The following is a 21092-nucleotide window of genomic DNA, read 5'->3' as shown; positions in this document are numbered from 1 at the left end:
GGTGGCACAGAGACAGGTACCAGGTTAGTGAAGTAGTATCCGTCCTCTCCAGTCATGAGCCTGCTGGGGTTGCAGAAGCGGGTGATGTACTGGATGTTGGACTGCAGGCGTGGAGGGTTGGCCTTCAGCACGATGTAGATCAGGGTGGGCAGGAAGTCGTCGGCCGAGGCTGGCTCGCTCTTCGTGATCTTGATGGCGCTGAAGATGTGCTTGCTGCAGCGCGTGATGCACGCTAACTTGTCCCGGGGTACCCGCTTGGAGTCCATCTCGATGACATCTGTGATGCGACACACACAATTCACAATCCTGTCCACATTAACAAGATTTCATTAACAAAGTCTATGAATGTCAACAGACTTATAGCAAACTAAAGGCAACACTCTGCAGTGTCCTCGAACCACACTACCCATGTTTTGGTTGAGTCCTCATGGGGTCCCGTGTGACACCATCAATAGCTCACCTGTTATGGCTTTGACCACGTTGTCTGAAACCTCTGGGATCTCCTCATCCACTGGCACACAAAGCATCTGAATGTCCACCCAGTGTAACGCCCTGTACAACAGAGTGCCGTGGGTGAGCGAGACCTACAGTGACTAACACCCACCGTGCCACCAACACCCACAGAGACAGACACGCAAAAGGGGCATTACCACCCACAGTGATATAGTCACATAATTGCATGCATCTCTCTGTCCACAGTGGTAAATATCCCAACACACAAGCACAGATTAAACGGCTTGTCCTCAGACAGGATATGGTAGTCCTTACCGTATCCGGTTCTGAGTGGCCAGGTCTTTCTCCTCATCGTCTGTGGTCTCGGGGCAGAAGACACTCTTATACAGGCGTGTCATAATGTACTTCTCCACCTCGTCCATCACTCGCTCCACACGCTCTGAAGAGCCTGGAGGGAAGAGACACCCCATGAGGCTTTACTTTAGTCTTCATTACATATAAAACATTACCATAGTATCAACTGTATATTAGCTTTATGCCCATGTAGCACACAGTGAGGAACAGATAAGTCATGCAAACATTCTACACATCAAAGATCAATGTATCTATTTGGTCTAAAGGCCTGACATCTCACAAAAACGTTTCCCATATCAGTCAATGAGGACCAAGAGATAGGACTTTAGCCTTTGATATGAGAGAAAGGATTTCGAGTCAACAGGCTTATCAGTCATTCCTTTTGTCCTCACTGGCCTCTTGGTGAAGTGCTTAGACATCACTTGTATTAGTGTCAAAGGCATTGGCAGAAATTGCTGTGTGGCTGGGCCTGAGTCAAAGTGACTGGGCCAACATTTTCTAGCAAAAATACCCAGATATCAGTGGTGTAGTCATTGCGTATGGAGAAGTAGGTATATTCAAATTTTGCCAAGAATTTCCCAAACGGTCTGCCTGGCAAATGAAAAGTGCCCTGTGTGAACAATTTTATGAGAAACAGATGTAGGCTACTCAATGTTCTAAAAGCATGGCAATGAGAAACACATCAACCATCATATCCAGAAGTAAATAGACCTAGAATTTATGGCTGATATGTTAAGCAAAGGGACCAGAAAAGGATGGAGGTAAGAAATGGAACAGATTAATGTGGTGGTGTGTTACATGAGAATGGAATACTGGAGGAGTTCCTACACTTCACAGTAGCTGAAGGCTTTGATACTAGTCGCTGCTGATTAATCTCTGTATTCTGCATTTTGCGAGAGGAGATTTGTGTGTTACAAAAAAAGGTTAGGCTACATTCAATTCCATACACCATGGTTTTCACATACAGTGCATTTGGAAAGTATTCAGACCCCTTGCCATTTTCCACATTTTGTTACCTTACAGGCTTATTCTAAAATTAATTTTTTTAAAGTTACAATTCCCCATAATGACAAAAACAAAACAGAAATACCTTATTTACATAAGTATTCAGACCCTTTGCTATGAGACTTTAGCTCAGGTGCATCCTGTTTCCATTGATCATCCTTGAGATGTTTCTACAACTTGGAGTCCACCTGTGATAAATTCAATTGATTGGACATGATATGGAAAGGCACACTACCTGTCAAAATAAGGTCCCACAGTTGACAGTGCATGTCAGAGCAAAAACCAATCCATGAGGTCAAAGGAATTGTCCGTAGAACTCCAAGACAGGATTGTGTCGAGGCACAGATCTGGGGAAGGGTACCAAAACATTTCTACAGCATTAAAAGGTCCCCAAGAACACAGTGGCCTTCATAATTAAATGGAAGAAGTCTGGAACCACCAAAACTCTTCCTAGAGCTGGCCGCCTGGCCAAACTGAGCAATTGGGGGAGAAAGGCCTTGGTCAGGGAGGTGACAAAGAACCCGGTGGTCACTCTGACAGAGCTCCAGAGTTCCTCTGTGGAGATCGGAGAACCTTCCAGAAGGACAACCATCTCTGCAGCACTCCACGAATCAGGCCTTTATGGTAGAGTGGCCCGACGGAAGCCACTCCTCAGTAAAAAAGGCACAAGGCCCATTTGGAGTTTGCCAAAAGGCACCTAAAGGACTCTCAGGCCATTAGAAACCAGATTCTCTGGCCTGATGAAACCAAGATTGAACTCTTTGGCATGAATGCCATCGTCACATCTAGAGTAAACCTGACACCATCCCTACGGTGAAGCATGGTGGCAGCATCATGCTGTGGGGAGGTTTTTACAGTGGGGCAAAAAAGTATTTAGTCAGCCACCAATTGTGCAAGTTCTCCCACTTAAAAAGATGAGAGGCCTGTAATTTTCATCATAGGTACACTTCAACTATGACAGACAAAATTAGATTTTTTTCTCTCCAGAAATTCACATTGTATGATTTTTAATGAATTTATTTGCAAATTATGGTGGAAAATAAGTATTTGGTCACCTACAAACAAGAACGATTTCTGGCTCTCACAGACCTGTAACTTCTTCTTTAAGGGGCTCCTCGGTCCTTCACTCGTTACCTGTATTAATGGCACCTGTTCACAACCTCAAACAGTCACACTCCAAACTCCACTATGGCCAAGACCAAAGAGCTGTCAAAGGACACCAGAAACAAAAATGTAGACCTGCACCAGGCTGGTTAGACTGAATCTGCAATAGGTAAGCAGCTTGGTTTGAATAAATCAACTGTGGGGGCAATTATTAGGAAATGGAAGACATACAAGGCCACTGATAATCTCCCTCGATCTGGGGCTCCACGCAAGATCTCACCCCGTGGGGTCAAAATGATCACAAGAATGGTGAGCAAAAATCCCAGAACCACACGGGGGGACCTAGTGGATGACCTGCAGAGAGCTGGGACAAAGTAACAAAGCCTACCATCAGTAACACACTACGACTCAAATCCTGCAGTGCCAGACGTGTCCCCCTGCTTAAGCCAGTACATGTCCAGGCCCGTCTGAAGTTTGCAAGAGAGCATTTGGATGATCCAGAAGAAGATTGGGAGAATGTCATATGGTCAGATGAAACCAAAATATAACTTTTTGGTAAAAACTCAACTCGTCGTGTTTGGAGGACAAAGAATGCTGAGTTGCATCCAAAGAACACCATACCTACTGTGAAGCATGGGGGTGGAAACATCATGCTTCGGGGCTGTTTTTCTGCAAAGGGACCAGGACGACTGATCCGTGTAAAGGAAAGAATGACTGGGGCCACGTATTGAGAGATTTTGAGTGAAAACCTCCTTCCATCAGCAAGGGCATTGAGGATGAAACGTGGCTGGGTCTTTCAGCATGACAATGATCCCAAACACACCGCCTGGGCAACGAGTGGCTTCGGAAGAAGCATTTCAAGGTCCTGGAGTGGCCTAACCTGTCTCCAGATCTCAACCCCATAGAACATCTTTGGAGAGAGTTGAAAGTCCGTGTTGCCCAGCAACAGCCCCAAAACATCACTGCTCTAGAGGAGATCTGCATGGAGGAATGGGCCAAAATACCAGCAACAGTGTGTGAAAACCTCGTGAAGACTTACAGAAAACATTTGACCTCTGTTATATACCCTTTGTTGGCAATGACAAAGTATTGAGATAAACTTTTGTTATTGACCAAATACTTATTTTCCACCATAATTTGCAAATAAATTCATTAAAAATCCTACAATGTGATTTTCTGGATTTTTTTTTCTCATTTTGTCTGTCATAGTTGAAGTGTACCTATGATGAAAATTACAGGCCTCATCTTTTTAAGTGGGAGAACTTGCACAATTGGTGGCTGACTAAATACTTTTTTGCCCCACTGTTCACAACATGTCTATTACCGACATATACCAAGAGAGAGCAAAAGAGAGACAGAGAAAGAGATTCTAAAGCAGCAGACAAGTGCAGTGATAAAATTTTAAATTATAGGCCTACTGTCAAAAAAATACAGATATTGGGTGAAGTGTTCAGTTTGACCGTCCAACCTTATGAAATAATCAAAATATCAGATCAACCACTCCCACTCAAAGGAGCGATCTACAGTACAGGCATAACAGGTGGATTCAGGCTATAGTCAGTGCATTGGCCGGACACCAGCTCTGCACTGCATTGGAATTCTAAACCAACGTTGACATGTGCAGACTTACTCAAATTAGTGTACTTGAATACAGTTTGTATACTTATGTAAAACATTTTAAAATGTGCATATATTAACATAGGTTTAAATGACAGCCAAGAGTGCTTTAGCAGTAACTAATAGGGATCCTTATAAAATAATTATTAACTGGGTGGTTCCAGCCCAGAATGCTGGTTGGCTGACGGCCGTGGTATACGAGACCGTATACCATGGGTATGACAAAACATTTGTTTTTACTTCTCTTATTACTTACTGTTTTTACTGCTCTAGTAACCAGTTAATAATAGCAATAAGGCACCTCGGGGGTTGGTGGTATATGGCCAATACCAAACCCAATTGGGACTTATTATTTAAATAACCCACCACAATAATAGTAACTCTTGAACCATTCAAGCCAGACACCAAACCAACTTTCACATGTTCAGGATATTATATCCTATCAATCAATTGATACTTTAAGACAAGCTTGCAAGCCCACACTTCAGGAAATGTACTTTTCTAGTTACAGCAGTTCCAAGGCACTGCATCTTAGTGCTAGAAGCGTCACTACAGACCCTGGTTCGATTCCAGGAAGAATCACAACCGGCTGTGAATGGTAGTCCCATAGGGCGGCACACAATTGGCCCAGCGTCATTTGGGTTAGGGTTTGGCCGGGGTAGACCGTCATTGTAAATAAGAATTTGTTCTTAACTGACTTGCTTAGTTAAATAAAAGGTTAAATCAGTAGATATTTCTACTTGCAAATAAAACCAAAAGGCATTTTGTAAGCCGAAAAGACCAACAGAACACTTTATTGTGCACTAGAACACAGTTAGTTGAAACACATTGGGACTCCGTTTTGTCCATTTTTGTGAATCTAACGAATGCATTGTATTTGCATTTTGCACAGTGCAAGTTGTTGTATCCCTTTTTGGCTGGTTGAGTCATCATTCTTAATGTTGTTTGAACCTACCTTTAAAATGAGTCATGAGGCGGTCGGACAAATTCTGGTAGAAGTCTTGGACACACTCTGACAGCTCGTCAGCACTCAAGTCCTGAAAAATCAAAATGTCATCCCAGGTATTTGTCAATCAATGTCAATATCTGGACGATATGAGAGGAACTACATACCATAACAACCAAACAAACAAAATTGCATGTTCCTGACAAAATGTATGACAGCTTGAAATAACTTTTTAACCTCATCACAACAGCTGTTTTTTCTGTTTATATCATTTAATTATATTTCTACAAAAGATACCATAAAAAAAGAGCTTTACACTGAAGGAAATTATAAAAGACACTGTTCTGTAAAACTATGTACAACACAACTACTGATTGTGAGAAAGGCTACTACAGCCACAATACATTCTTGTCTAGCCAATAAAAACCAATAACTTTTTGAAACAAGAGAGAACCTTGGAGTGTTTTGCCAGATCAAATAGGAATATTTAATTTCAAAACATACACATAAAAGCTATTCTTTCATGTGTGCTTTTCAGGGCTGACCTTTGTTGAAAGAAGATATACCTAAACACTATTGTATATGCCCCCATACCCATACAGTTTATTGCAAAGTTTCAGCTGGATCAAGACCTTCTGTTTAAAATGTTGTCATAATTTGCACACAAGCATAAATTGTGTAGGTACAGCTTAAGTCACAAGTTTACATACACTTAGGTTGGAGTCATTAAAACACATTTTTCAACCACTCCACAAATGTCTTGTTAACAAACTATAGTTTTGGCAAGTCGGTTAGGACATCTTTGTGCATGAAGTGGTTCAAGATGGTGCACACACTACCATATGATTATACTGATTTAAAGCTAGCTAGCTAATAAATGCACTTAGTCAGAGCAAATGTAATTCGCTATACACCATCACTGGTATTATCAGGCTGTAGACTTAAATATTGTTTGAAACAGTATCTTCTAAATAAAAGAGGAATACGCAAAGCATAAATATGTTATCTAAATGAAGTAGCTAAGAGATAATAGGGTCCCCTTGGAAACACTTGTCAACACTTTGGTTCCTACCCTGTCACAATAACTCCTTCCTGGCATTTTCATTAGTTGTCATGTCAACAACATTGTATTCAAAGTGCCCACTAGTATAGAATTAGAATAAACATTCTGTTTAGATACACTAAGTTGACTGTGCCTTTAAACGGCTTGGAAAATTCCAGAAAATGATGTCATGGCTTTAGGAGCTTCTGATTGACATCATTTGAGTCAATTGGAGGTGTACCTGTGGATGTATTTCAAGGCCTACCTTCAAACTCAGGGCCTCTTTGCTTGACATCATGGGAAAATCAAAAGAAATCAACCAAGACCTTAGAAGAAAGATTGTAGACCTCCACAAGCATGGTTCATCCTTGGGAGCAATTTCCAAATGCCTGAAGGGACCATGTTCATCTGTACAAACAATAGTACGCAAGTATAAACACCATGGAACCACGCAGCCGTCATACCGCTCAGGAAGGAGGCGTGTTCTGTGTCCTAGAGATGAAAGTACTTTTGTGCGAAAAGTGCAAATCAATCCCAGAACAACTGCAAACAACCTTGTGAAGATGCTGGAGGAAACAGGTACAAAAAGTATCGATATCCACAGTAAAACGAGTCCTATATTGACAAAACCTGAAAGGCTGCTCAGCAAGGAATAAGCCACAGCTCCAAAACCGCCATAAAAAGCCATACTACGGTTTGCAACTGCACATGGGGACAAAGATCGTACTTTTTGGAGAAATGTCCTCTGGTCTGATGAAACAAAAATAGAACTGTTTGTCCATAATGACCATCGTTATGTTTGGAGGAAAAAGGGGGAGGCTTGCAAGCCGAAGAACACCATCCCAACCGTGAAGCACGGGGGTGGCAGCATCATGTTGTGGGGTGCTTTGCTGCAGGATGGACTGGTGCACTTCACAAAATAGATGGCTTCATGAGGAGGGAAAATTATGGATATATTCAAGCAACATCAAGACATCAGTCAGGAAGTTAAAGCTTGGTCGCAAATGGACAAAGACTCCAAGCAAAATGGCTTAAGGACAACAAAGTCAAGGTATTGGAGTGGCCATCACAAAGCCCTGACCTCAATCCTTAGAAAATGTGCATGTGCAAGCAAGGAGGCCTACAAACCTGACTCAGTTACACCAGCTCTGTCAGGAGGAATGGGCCAAAATTCACCCAACTTATTGTGGGAAGCTCGTGGAAGGGTACCCGAAACGTTTGACCCAAGTTAAACAATTTAAAGGTAATGCTACCAAATACTAATTGAGTGTATGTAAGCTTCTGACCCACTGGGAATGTGATGAAAGAAATAAAAGCTGAAATAAAAAAATCTCTCAACTAGTATTCTGACATTTCACATTCTTAAAATAAAGTGGTCATCCTAACTGACCTAAGACAGGGAATTGTTACTTGAAAAACTGAGTTTAAATCTATTTGGCTAAGGTGTATGTAAACCTCTGACTTCAACTGTATATCTATGCCTTTCAGATATCGTTTTGTACCCTGCACGTTTAAAAATCAATGAATGAGCATTCAGACTCGTTTTCAACTGACCTTTTTGTTGGCCATGATCTCGATGAAGGCTCGGCTCTGCTTGTGAACCTCACGGCCAGGCTTATGCAGGGTCTTCAGGAAGTCCACAAAGTCTCTGGAGACACGGTCCGTCTCAATGCTTGATTGGCGGCTGATGGAGGGGCTGGGGGTCTTGCCCTCCTGGTTCTCTGATAGGGGGGGGCACCGTGACATGTGTTACTCTTAATGTTACGCCATACCTTCCTCTTCATGGTTTCGCTCGCTAACTGACTGAGCCTCAGGTAAACAGTCAGAAGTGTGCATCTTTACATAAGAACTGAGAAGAGGTCAGGAAAACAGATTCAAATATGAAAACAGTATTGCGTCACAACTACAAATAAACAGATACTTCAGAACTGCTTTTGCTGATGGTTGTAAGAACACATTGTTGGCAGTTTCAGGGACACAGTCAGTTGTATCATCTATTCTGTAGAAGTGTATCTACAACTACAGAGAATGACAGACACCCACCTCTGAGTCTTGCCACCAGTGCTGCCAGTATAATGACCATACGCAAGAGGAGGACAGTGAGATAATGAACTTTATGAGCAACATGAAAAAGGGACTCTTGTTGAACACACACACACACACACACACCACACATTAAACTCAAAACCAACCGGAGCAGCGGAGTCACTTTGATAGACAGGTCTCTCAGACAATCAGACTGAGCGGGTGCTACTATGGTGAGACTATTGGTACTTCTTAATGCTACCTAGTTGGAGGGTAATTATAAGTCGACTACACTAGTTAAGGCCTTATGGTTTCCTAGTTGGTTTTAAAACTACAGGGATTAAAATGGGAGAGCTATCCAATGCAAATCTCCTCTCAAATGGTAGGAATGATTACCTTCGGTGGGAGAGCCCATTTCCCAAGGGGGAGTAAACATTCCTCTCCAGTCCCTGAGGCCTGTCAGCTTCTCCTCTCCCACAGTGGGGGCTGAGAATGAGATGGTAGGGCCAAGTGGGGCCACAGGGCACGGGAAACAGGGATAAAGGGTACCAGAATGGCATACAAGAGAGAATGGGTACATGGGATTTGAGAGAGGTGGGTGAAGGTGGAATGGGTATGGAGAATAATGGACGACAATAAATTCATGTATCAACAAACACTGGCGATGACAGAAGTACGGAATGAGGGGATCAGACAAGATGGAGAGGGATTGCTTGGTTTGGGACCATTGTGTTATGATGAGAGGGTATCAATGAGATAGAAGGGATTGGAAAGGATATGGAAAACAGTTAAAAACATGACCTAACAATAGAGAATGGTGCACAGCAGCTATTACTGCAAAGCAAAAGTGAAATGTGATGAGACAAAGCCACAATCTCGACGAGTGAGGCGTCAATGACAATCAAGGCAGAGGGATAGGGCACCTCTTTGAATGAAGAAAAAAATATTTAATTCTGCAAAAATAAAGGAACTTTAAAAGTTTGCACATTGTTCTCGATCCCCCTGGGGCCATTGTACAGATAGGAGCTATGGGAGTTTGCCTAACAGTGAGGCTAATAGAGGGCATCACTAAATAACCCAGGCTATAATAGGCTGTAATGGGCTTGATGGGCACAGAAGATCTTCAAATCACTAACATGCCCTGCTTTAGAGCCTCCGGGGATCACTTCCAAAGAAGTGAGCTGATGAGACAAGTACTAGGTTGATACGCTGGGCTGGAAAGAGTGTGTGTGTGTGTGTGTCAGAAACTGCACTGGAGAAATGCCATTGAGATAACTCAGGCTTTAACGTATCAAAGGGAAAGCAGAACTGTCTTCCGTTTTATAGAGTCAATCAGGCAGTCAGTACCTTTCTTGGGGGCTGTCCGTGACGAGGGACTAAAGAACTTCTTCACAGTGGTCACCTTGCGTGTCTTCTCATTGGTCTTCTTCTCCTCAAACTTGGAGAAGGGCGCCAGAGAGGCCTGGGGTTGTGCCTGGGGCTGGGACTGGGCCCCCTGGATGCTGGCATAGGCAACCTCCTCCTCCCTCTGCAGCCTGAGGTAGACCAGGGGGAACAACTGGTGATTAGACTAACTTTAAGCTATTCTTTTTAACTAACAAGACACAACGCTGGTGTTTTTTTTAAATTACTGTGTCATAGGTGGCAAGTCCAATAGGCTGGGGAATAGGCAAGTCCAATATGCTGAGCTTCCCCTAAAGTAAATTGAATTTGCCAAATTTACAGTACCAGTCACAAGTTGATACACCTACTCATTCCAAGGTTTCTTTATTTTTTTCTATTTTCTACATTGTAGAATAATAGTGAAGACATCAAAACTATGAAATAACACATATGGAATCATGTAGTAACCAAAAAAGTGTTATATTTGAGATTCTTCAAAGTAGCCACCCTTTTCCTTGATGACAGCTTTGCACACTCTTGGCATTCCCTCAACCAGCTTCATTATGTATTCACCGTGAATTTCAATTAACAGGTGTGCCTTGTTAAAAGTTCATTTGTGGAATGTCTTTCCTTTTAAATCGTTTGCGCAAATCAGTTGTGTTATGACAAGGTAGGGGTGGTATACAGAAGATAGCCCTATTTGGTAAAAGATCAAGTCCATATTATGGCAAGAACTGCTCAAATAAGCAAAGAAAATGACAGTCCATTATTTTAAGACATGAAGGTCAGTCAATCCGGAACATTTCAAGAACTTTGAAAGTTCCTTCAAGTGCAGTCGCAAAAACCATCAAGCACTGTTGAAACTGGCTCTCATGAGGACTGTCACAGGAAAGGAAAACCCAGAGATACTTCTACTGCAGAGGATACGTTCATTAGAGTTACCAACCTCAGAAATTGCAGCCCAAATAAATGCTTCAGAGTTCAAGTCACAGACACATCAACATCAACTGTTCAGAGGAGACTGCATTAATCAGGCCTGCATGGTCAAATTGCTGCAAAGAAACCACTACTAAAAGGACACCAATAAAAATAAGAGACTTGGTTGGGTACTGTGTATATTTTTTTAAACTTCAATGAAATAGTTAACAATATTTAATAACCATCCTGTGACCATTTCGAAATATCCCGATATATACAGTACACCGCCCAAGCCTAATTGGCACTATAGTGGAGAGCATCGGCCATATCTCCGGTGTAAAGTTTTTTAAGACAATTTCCTCCTCCAAGCTAGATGGATGTCATAGCCTACAATATGAGTCTCCCCTTTTCATAAGCATCGATTAGATCGTTGCATCCAAGACAAGGTCGTTTTCATTCATCTCAGTTTGTCAGTGTCAGCAGAGTAGTCTACCCTGTCATTTTTGAGGTATTAAAGATTATGCTATTGTCTCCAGTCATGAAGAGTGAAGTGTCCTACAACTGCATAAATGTGTTTATAAAAAGTCAAAACATTTCTCAGATCCTCTTTAAAAATGTCCCTCTAGCTGGGTCTGAGCTCTGGATATGTGCAAAGAAAGGAGAAGAAAAGCATAACGGTATTTTTTGTGAACAGTGAGTCAGTTATATTATTAGCTTAACTAAATGACTATCCAATCTACTCATCACATTAGAAATAGTAGGCTCTCTTACATTGGTCTGCATATTCTTTAAGTACCAACAGACACTTTCAACTGGTTGGATTATTGAAATATTGTACCATTCCCCAACCTTTTGATGTTACCATACTCTCTCATGTTAACAAAGGGCTTTCCAAGAGTCCATTCTGTAGAGTGGAGAGAAAACGGGGGAAAGGTATTTATGGGGGTCATAAACCTCACCCAACAGGGCAACGTCATGACACACCTTTGGCGGCGATTACAGCTTGGAGTCATCAAGTGTGGTTTTCACAGACTTCACTGTCGTTATGGGGTATTGTGTTCAGATGGGTGCAAAAAAAATCTATTTAATAAAATATTGAATTCAGGCTGGAACAACAAAATGTGGAATAAATCAAGGGGTATGAATACTTTGCGAAGGCACTGTAGATGCATGCAATGCTTTACCATAAAGGAGTTTCTCCTCTTCCAACTTCCACTAACTTGAAACTCAGGCACCATGTGTCAAGGGAGGGTTGGACAAAGCTAGTCAAATGTGGAAATTTCTTTAACGCCCCAAAACTATTTCAATTATCATATACAGTGGGTATCATAAGTATTCACCCCCTTGGATTTTTTTCCCACATTTTGTTACATTACAAAGTGGGATTGAAACATATGTAATTGTGATTTTATTTGCCAAATACTCTATAAATGTCAAAGTGAAAAGATAATTCTACACATTTTTACAAATTAAACAACTAAAATAGTCATTGCATTAAGTATTTACCACCTTTGTTTAGGCAAGCCTAAATTAGTTCAGTAGTAAAATAATAACTTACATGGACTCAAAATGTATGAAATATTAGAGGTTGACATGATTTTTGAATGACTACCCTTTCCTGTGTCCCCCACACATACAACAGCCGTATGGTCCCTCAGTCAAGTATTGCATTTATGGCACAGATTTAACTACAACGACCAGGGAGCTTTTCGAAAGCCTCATAAAGGGCAGCGATTTGTAGATGGGTAACAAGAAAACAGACATTGAATCTCTCTTTAAGCAGAGCTTGACATTAACTTTTTTTGCCATTTTCTTTTGAACAAGTAGGATAGATTCTTTACTTGTCCAAAAGCTCAATTCATTAGCACAAAAATGCATTTTTACACTGTTGTATGATGTGAGGAACCATTAAATAAAATGCATTATCTTTTTTAATGTAGAGAATTAGACCGAAATCTAGGCTGAAACTCTGCCTATTGACTTCTTTACATGTTCAACCCTGTCTCAAAATACAACACTGCCCCTTTTAAGGCTCTCCTGGAGGATGGTTGGCCACCACTGTTAGCCTATAAAATATTGCAACATTACAATTACAACCAAATACTTTATATCTTTCTAAAATAATTCCCCCTAGGGTTCGAAATTAAGGTTGTCCTGTCATTCCTGGAACAATATTAAAAAAGGGATGTCTACTGAAAGAATACACTTTTTATTCCGCTAGGCACCAATCATTTTCAAGGATAGATTACATTCATCACAGTTAGTGCATCTAGTTCAGAAGGTGGAAATTATACACTGTGTTGTTGTATGTGTCGAACTGCTTGGCTTTATCTTGGCCAGGTCGCAGTTGTTAATGAGAACTTGTTCTCAACTATCCTACCTGGTTAAATAAAAGGTGAAATAAAAATAAATACAGTGCATTTGGAAAGTATTCTGACCCCTTGACTTGTTACAATTTTGTTATGTTACAGCCTTATTCTAAAATGGATTAAATACAAAATTGTTCAATCTACACACAATACCCCATAATGACAAAGCGAAACAGGTTTTTAGAAACTGTTGCAAATTTATAGAAAATTCAAAACTGAAAAACCTTATTTACAAGTATTCAGACCCTTTCCAAGGAGACTCAAAATTGAGCTCAGGTGCATCCTATTTCCATTGATCATCCTTGAGGATGTTTCTACAACTTGGAGTTCACCTGTGGTAAATTAAATTGATTGGACATGATTTGGAAAGGCACACACCTGTCTATATAAGATCCCACAGTTGAGAGTGCATGTCAGAGCATAAACCAAGCCATGAGGTCGTGGGAATTGTCCGTAGAGCTCCGAGACAGGGTTTTGTCGAGGTACAGATCTGGGAAACGGTATCAAAAAATGTCTGCAGCATTGAAGGTCCCTAAGAACACAGTGGCCATCGTCATCAAATGGAAGAAATTTGGGACCACCAAGACTCGTCCTAGAGCTGGCCGCCCGGCCAAACTGAGCAATTTGGGGAGAAGGGCCTTGGTCAGAGAGGTGACCAAGAACCTGATGGTCACTCTGACAGAGCTCCAGAGTTACGCTGTGGAGATGGGAGAACCTTCCAGAAGGACAACTATCACTGCAGCACTCCACCAATCAGCCCTTTATGGTAGAGTGGCCAGATGGAAGCCACTCCTCAGTAAAAGGCACATGGCAAACTCCAAGCGGGCTGTCAAGATGCACTTAAACAACTCTGACCATGAGAAACAATATGGTCTGATATGGTCTGATGAAACCAAGATTGAACTCTCGGGCCTGAATGCCAAGCGTCACGTCGGGAAGAAACCTGGCACCATCCCTACGGTGAAGCATGGTGGTGACAGCATCATGTTATGGGGATGTTTTTCAGCGCTAGGGACTGGGAGACTAGTTAGGATTGAGGGAAAGAGGAACAGAGCAAAGTACAGAGAGATCCTTGATGAAAACCTGCTCCAGAGTGCTCAGGAGCTCAGTTCATCAAATTTCTGCTCTGCTAGAGCTGCCCCGGTCAACTGTAAGTGCTTTTATTGTGAAGTGGAAACATCTAGGAGCAACAACGGCTCAGCCGCGAAGTGGTAGGCCACACAAGCTCACAGAACGGGATTGCCACGTGCTGAAGCCCGTACATTTTTTTTTGCCTGTCCTCAGCTGCAACACTCACTACCGAGTTTCAAACTGCCTAGGGAAGCAACGTCAGCTTCATGAAATGGGTTTCCATGGCTGAACAACTAACCAATGCCAAGTGTCGGCTAGAGTGGTGTAAAGCTCACCGCCATTGGACTCTGGAGCAGTGGAAACGTGTTCCCTGGCGTGATGAATCGCGGTCACCATCTGGCGGACGAATCTGGGTTTGACGGATACCAAGAGAACGCTACCTGCCTCAATGCATAGTGCAAACTGTAAAGTTAGGTGGAAGAGGAATAATGGTCTGGGGCTGTTTTTCATGGTTCGGGCTAGGCCCCTTAGTTCCAGTGAAAGGAAATCTTAATGCTACAGCATACAATGACTGTCTAGACGATTCTGTGTTTCCAACTTTGTGGCAACAGTTTGGGGAAGGCCCTTTCCTGTTTCAGCATGACAATGCTCCCATGCACAAAGCGAGGCCCATAGAGAAATTGTTTGTAGAGATCGGTGTGGAAGAACTTGACTGGCCTGCGCAGTGCCCTGACCTCAACTCTATCGAACACCTTTGGAATGAACTGCAACGCCAACTGCGAGCCAGGCCTAATTGCCCAACCTCACTAGTCCCCGCAGCAATGTTCCAACATCTAGTGGAAAGCCTTCCCAGAAGAGTGGAGGCTGTTATGGCAGTTAAGGGGGGGACCAACTCCATATTAATGCCCATGATTTTGGAATGAGATAGAAGAGCATGTGCCCACATTCTTTTGGTCATGTAGTGTGTCTAATGATCTTGCAAATTATCAACAACCGATGCTCCAAATCGTGCCACAAGGTGGAGATTTAATCTCACTCAATGAAGAGTCTGTGACCCAGTTTGTGAACAAGTCTCAAATAAAAAAAAATAATAACCAAACTGTTGTCCACTATTCTTACTAACTCATCAATAAGCAGAACAGTTTCTCCGCCGAAGAGAGAATTAATCATTAAAACTGAGTTAAATTCCTTACTCAGATTAAGAGCAGAATTTTGAATTCATAGAGTCCGAAAAACTGATTATCTGCACTTTAAATAGACCTAGCTTCCTCTGAGTAAATTACGAAATAATGATAGTCTTGTTCCCATTCAGGCTGACGATGTTCTCTTGCATGATTCACCATCAATTTATATTTAAAAAATGTATATGAAAAATTACAGTTCTGAAGTAAAAAATACCTCAGACCGCAAGAGACCCTTTTTTGAGGGCTTGAATCTACCGCAAAACTCTCCTCTGATGATGCACACTCTTTAAATGCACCTATAAAACACTCAATGAACTGCACAATGCATTGAAAGACGAACTGAGGTAAATCCCCTGGATGGGATGGCATCCCATCTGAATTTTATTTAACCTTTTGGCCTGAACTTGGTTCGATATTATTAGAGATGTTACAAATATCTATTCAAATGGGCTTTTTCAATAGAGACATCGCTCTGTTACATAAAAAAGGTAAAGACTCAACTCTCTTTTCAAGTCATAGGCCTCTCTCCCTCATTAAATAGTGACATGAAATTGTACGCCAAGGTTCTGGCCAAACGTCTTGAAACCATTTTACCCAAACTAGTTCAACCTGATCAAATGGGTCTCAAACAGACTGGCGTCAGACAATCGGAGGGGTCCAAATTACACCTAATATACCGCCCTCCTGTGCAGTCCTGCCAATTGATGCGGAAAAGGCCTTTGGCCGTCTCGAATGGTTCTACCTCTGGTATACTATGTGTAAAGTTCTAAATATTAGAGTAAGAAATTGACGGACACTATGAAAGCTCCAACCAAGTTTATTCGCCCAAAGGATCGAACAGCAGTGGTAGTACATATACCCCAATATGGGTGACGTCCTCCTTCTCTCTAAACATTACATCTCTATTGCTAGGCAGGAAATTAAGTGACACGGGCAATAAACTGTTCCTTCTCCCTTAAGGTGACCTGACCTCAACCCCTTTCCTCACTAATCCACCTCTCCATCCTTATCAGTGCCTGCCACGTGATTATCTTTTCTTCACTCATTACATTCACATCATCTTTCCTTCACTCAGTACAGGGTTGCTGCCCCTATCGTCGCCAAGCCTGTCTCTCCTTTCTGGGGAGGTTCCCATTGCTTGAAGGGCAGCCATGGTGCATCCTTTGTTTAAAAGGGGGAGATCAAGCTGATCTAATTGTTATAGGCCTATTTCTATTTTGCCCTGTTCATCAAAAGTGGTGGGAAAACTTGTCAATTATCGACTGACTGGCTTTCTTGATGTCTATAGTATTCTCTCTGGTATGCAATCTGGTTTCTGCTCAGGTTATGGATGTTTGCCCTTGATTCTAAGCAATGCTATTTTTATTGACTTGGCCAATGGTAGACCATTGATATGGTAGACCATTCCATTCTTGTGGTCTGGCTAAGGAGTATTGGTGTCTCTGAGGGGTCTTTGGCCTGGTTTGCTCACTACCTCTCTCAAAGAGTGCAGTGTATAGTCAGAAAATCTGCTGTCTCAGTCACTGCCTGTCACCAAGGGAGTACCCCAAGGCTCAATCCTAGGCACCATGCTCTTCTCAATTTACATCAACAACATAGCTCAGGCAGTAGGAAGCTCTCTCATCCATTTATATGCAGATGATACAGTCTTATACTCAGCTGGCCCCTCCCCAGATTTTGTGTAAAATGCTCTACAACAAAGCTTTCTTCGCGTCTAACAAGCTGTCTCTACCCTTAACCCTGCTCTGAACACCTCCAAAACAAAGGTCATGTGGTTTGGTAAAAAGAATGCCCCTCTCCCCACAGGTGTGATTACTACCTCTGAAGGTTTAGAGCTTGAGGTAGTCACCTCATACAAGTACTTGGGAGCATGGCCAGACGGTACACTGTCCTTCTCTCAGCACATATCAAAGCTGTAGGCGAAAGTTAAATCTAGACTGGGTTAAACTCTATCGTAATCACTCCTCTTTCACTCCAGCTGCCAAACTAACCCTGATTCAGATGACCATCCTACCCATGCTAGATTACGGAGACATAATTTATAGATCGGCAGGTAAGGGTGCTCTCGTGCGGCTAAATGTTCTTTACCACTCGGCCATCAGATTTGCCACCGGTGCTTATAGGACACATCACTGCACTCTATACACCTCTATAAACTGGTCATCTCTGTATACCTGTCGCAAGACTCACTGGTTGATGCTTATTTATAAAATCCTCTTAGGCCTCCCTCACTCCCCCCTATCTGAGATATCTACTACAGACCCCATTCTTCCACATACAACACCTGTTCTGCCTGTCACATTCTGTTAAAAGGTCCCGAAAGCACACATATCCCTGGGACGCTTGTCTTTACAGTTCACTGCAGCTAGCGACTGGAACGAGCTGCAACAAACACTCAAACTGGACAGTTTTATCTCAATCTCTTCATTCAATGACTCAATCATGGACCCTCGTACTGACAGTTGTGGCTGCTTTGCGTGATCTATTGTTGTCTCTGCCTTCGTGCCCTTTGTGCTGATGTCTGTGCCCGATAATATTTGTACAATGTTTTGTGCTGCTACCATGTTGTGTTGCTACCATGCTGTGTTGTCATGTGTTGCTGCCTTGCTGTTGTCGTCATCTTAAGTCTCTCTTTATGTAGTGTCGTCTCTTGTCATGATGTGTGTTTAGTCTTATATTTATTTTTTACATTTTTAATCCCAGTCCCCACAGGCCTTTTGTCTTTTGGTAGGTTGTCATTGTAAATAATAATTTGTTCTTAACTGACTTGCTTAGTTAAATCAAGGTTACATTTTTTTGTTAAACATTCCAAGCTTAAATGCATCCACCATATACATTCCTCCTACAGATAACCATTAACTTCTGGTGTAGACCCTAGACTATGGCACTCCTCATGTCTCTAGTGTAACTGATGATTGACAACATTTAAAGTTTAGAAATCCGAACCCATCATATGGATTTGGCTAAATGTTTATAACCATGTTAAAAATAATTTACAGTACCCTCTATGCAATGGTCTTGATGGGTATCCAATGCTCCCCACAATTCGCCTTCTAACGGAGAACTCATCAAGGCTGTCCAGCCTCCTACTTGCCCTATCATTGGAGCCATTAGTGGAAAAAAAAACATTTCTCAACATTTCTTCGCAGTACCAATAGAGATCGTGGTTCGAGTCCAGGCTCTGTCACAGCCGGCTGCAAACGGGACACCCATGGGGCGGCGCACAATTGGCCCAGCATTGTCCTGGTTAGGGAAGGGTTTTTCCGGCAGAGATGTTCTTGTCTTATCGTGCACTAGCGGCCCCTGTGGCGGGCCTGGCGGCAATGCATGCTGACACGGTCGCAAGGTGCTTCCTCCGACACACTGGTGTGGCTGGCTTCCGGGTTAAGCAGGAATTGTGCCAAGAACCAGTGCGGCTTGAGTTTCGGAGGACACACGGCTCTCGACCTTCGCCTCTCCCGAGTCTGTACAGGAGTTGCAGCGATGGGACAAGACTAACTACCAATTTGATACCACGAAATTGAAAAAATAAAAACATTTTTCCCTCTAGATAAAAATTGTTTAGAAGAACTACAAGCCAGTCACAACTGCAATTACAGCAAACAGTTTAATCTAACCTTCATCAGGTCGACTTTCAATAGTCAGAATGAATGTCTTGCCTCGACTACATTTCTTTGGTAGCATGTTTCCTTTGCACACGCCATTCGGGTACTGGGAAAATATAAGATTTTATATGGAAAGGGAAACATCCCAGAATTAAAATGACTATACTCCAGCAACCCAAATGTTTTGGGGGTCTAGGTTTACCCGACTTCAAGTTATATGCTTTGTCTCTTGTGCTCCAGCACACTTAAGAAATGGTTTGGCCAAGATACAAGGTCTTCCTTGGTTGGAAATAGAGGAAAATATAATGTCACCATTTACATTGAAAGATGTATAATTCTCTTCTTTATCTCCTAAGTTTTGCCGTAATCAGTTTGGACCAATCAACCACTCAATACAGACCTGGCAACAAATTGAAAAACTTGGTAATTGGGAAGTGCAATGGCATACCCAAACACCAATATTTAGAAATAACTCCCTCCCTGGTCTGAACAAAGTATTCATAAACTTTCTGAATATCCTAAAAAGTCTTCCCGAAATTTGAAATCATCAACTAATACACTACAAATTAATTGACATATTTTATTTGACTTCACGGAAAAGCTGCCAATTTAAATTTGCTCCTATTCCAAATTGTCTGTTGTATGTATTCTCTAATAAATATTGGAACTTACATGCATATGATGTGGGACTACCCCAGTTTGACAGGTCTCTATCGAGCATAGTTGGTGTTCCCATTCCCCATCTCCCCAATATATTATTGGTGAATGATGACTCTTCACTGACTCTCACAGTACCACACAAACTAGTATGGTTGTCTGAACTGACTGCAGCAAAAAGGATGTTAGTGACCAGATGGAAGCCGCCACATAAGCTCAGCATAACTCATTGGCTACAAAACGTCCTTGACGTTCTTTCACTAGAGTTCTCTATAGCTCGTGTGAATAGCGCCAAAGAAACATTTGATACATTCAATAGAGCAGTTGAAAAGGTCAAAAGCTTATTATGAGTTAAAATGTTATCATATTTGAATATCTGTATTAAATATCGATGTATGGGTCCTGTGTGGCTCAGTCGGTAGAGCATGGCGCTTGCAACGCCAAGCGTCGTGGGTTCGATTCCCGCTGGGGCCACCCATATGTAAAAGTAGTGGCCCCAGCCGACTTGTGTAAGTCGCTTTGGACAAAAGCGTCTGCTAAATGGGATATATTATATATATTAGGTTGATTCTATTCATGTGTTTCTTGGTCCCACAAAATCAAAGATGAGTTACCCATGATGTTGTTTTATACATATAGATACGTTCACAACATGAGCTCGTGTTGTTACAGCCTGAATTTAAAATGGATTAAATGTAGATTTATGGTCACTGGCATTCACACAATACCCCATAATGTCAAAGTGGAATTATGATTTTAGAATTGACCTTTGTGTCCTGAATACAAAGCATTGTGTTTGGGGCAAATCCAATACATCATTAAGTCCCACCTCATATTTTCAAGCATGATGGTGGCCTCATCATGTTACAGGTAAGCTTGTTATCGGCAAGGACTAGGGATTTTTGTTAGGATAAAAATAAACAGAATAGAGCAAAGCACAGACAAAATCCTGAAGGAAATGCTGGTTTAGTCTGCTTTCCAACAGACACGGGGATACGCATTCACCTTTCAGCAGGACAATAACCAAAAACTCATGGCCAAATCTACACTCTTGTTGCTTTCCAAGAAGACGGTGAATGTTCCTGAGTGGCCAAGTTACAGTTGACTTTAATCTGCTTGCAAATCTATGGCAAGACCTAAAAATGGCTGTCCTAGCCATGATCCCCAACACCTTGACCACGTTCAAACCCGGAAGGGGCAATTGTGCGCCGCCCTATGGGACTCCCAATCACAACCGGATGGGATGCAGCCTGGATTCGAACCAGGTACTGCAGTGACGCCTCTTGCAATGAGATGCAGTGCTTTAGACTGCTGTGCCACTTGGGAGCACCTTACACTCTTAGAGACTAAACCCAAAAA

The 21092-nt window shown here is 42.1% G+C and overlaps 1 protein-coding gene across 11 annotated transcripts in view; it reads right to left on the bottom strand.

Moving 5' to 3' along the window:
- Positions 1 to 21092, bottom strand: part of LOC135548661 (rab5 GDP/GTP exchange factor-like) — a 38726-nt gene that overhangs the window by 5500 nt on the left and 12134 nt on the right. For 10 of the 11 annotated variants that reach the window (XR_010456867.1, XM_064978485.1, XM_064978491.1 and 7 more), the window contains 7 exons: positions 9894 to 10081; positions 8943 to 9032; positions 8076 to 8242; positions 5489 to 5570; positions 769 to 901; positions 461 to 552; positions 21 to 277 (listed from right to left, as the gene is read on the bottom strand). Coding sequence is in view for 10 of the 11 variants with exons in the window: in XM_064978485.1 (XP_064834557.1) it covers positions 21 to 277; positions 461 to 552; positions 769 to 901; positions 5489 to 5570; positions 8076 to 8242; positions 8943 to 9032; positions 9894 to 10081 (1009 nt within the window). In the remaining variant the exon portion in view is untranslated. The remainder of the gene's footprint in view (positions 1 to 20; positions 278 to 460; positions 553 to 768; positions 902 to 5488; positions 5571 to 8075; positions 8243 to 8942; positions 9033 to 9893; positions 10082 to 21092) is intronic. The other variant, XM_064978492.1, reaches the window with a different exon arrangement.

The sequence above is a fragment of the Oncorhynchus masou genome, chromosome 11 (assembly GCF_036934945.1).
Source record: "Oncorhynchus masou masou isolate Uvic2021 chromosome 11, UVic_Omas_1.1, whole genome shotgun sequence".
Classification (NCBI taxonomy): domain Eukaryota; kingdom Metazoa; phylum Chordata; class Actinopteri; order Salmoniformes; family Salmonidae; genus Oncorhynchus; species Oncorhynchus masou.
This window is presented reverse-complemented; position numbering and strand designations above follow the sequence as displayed.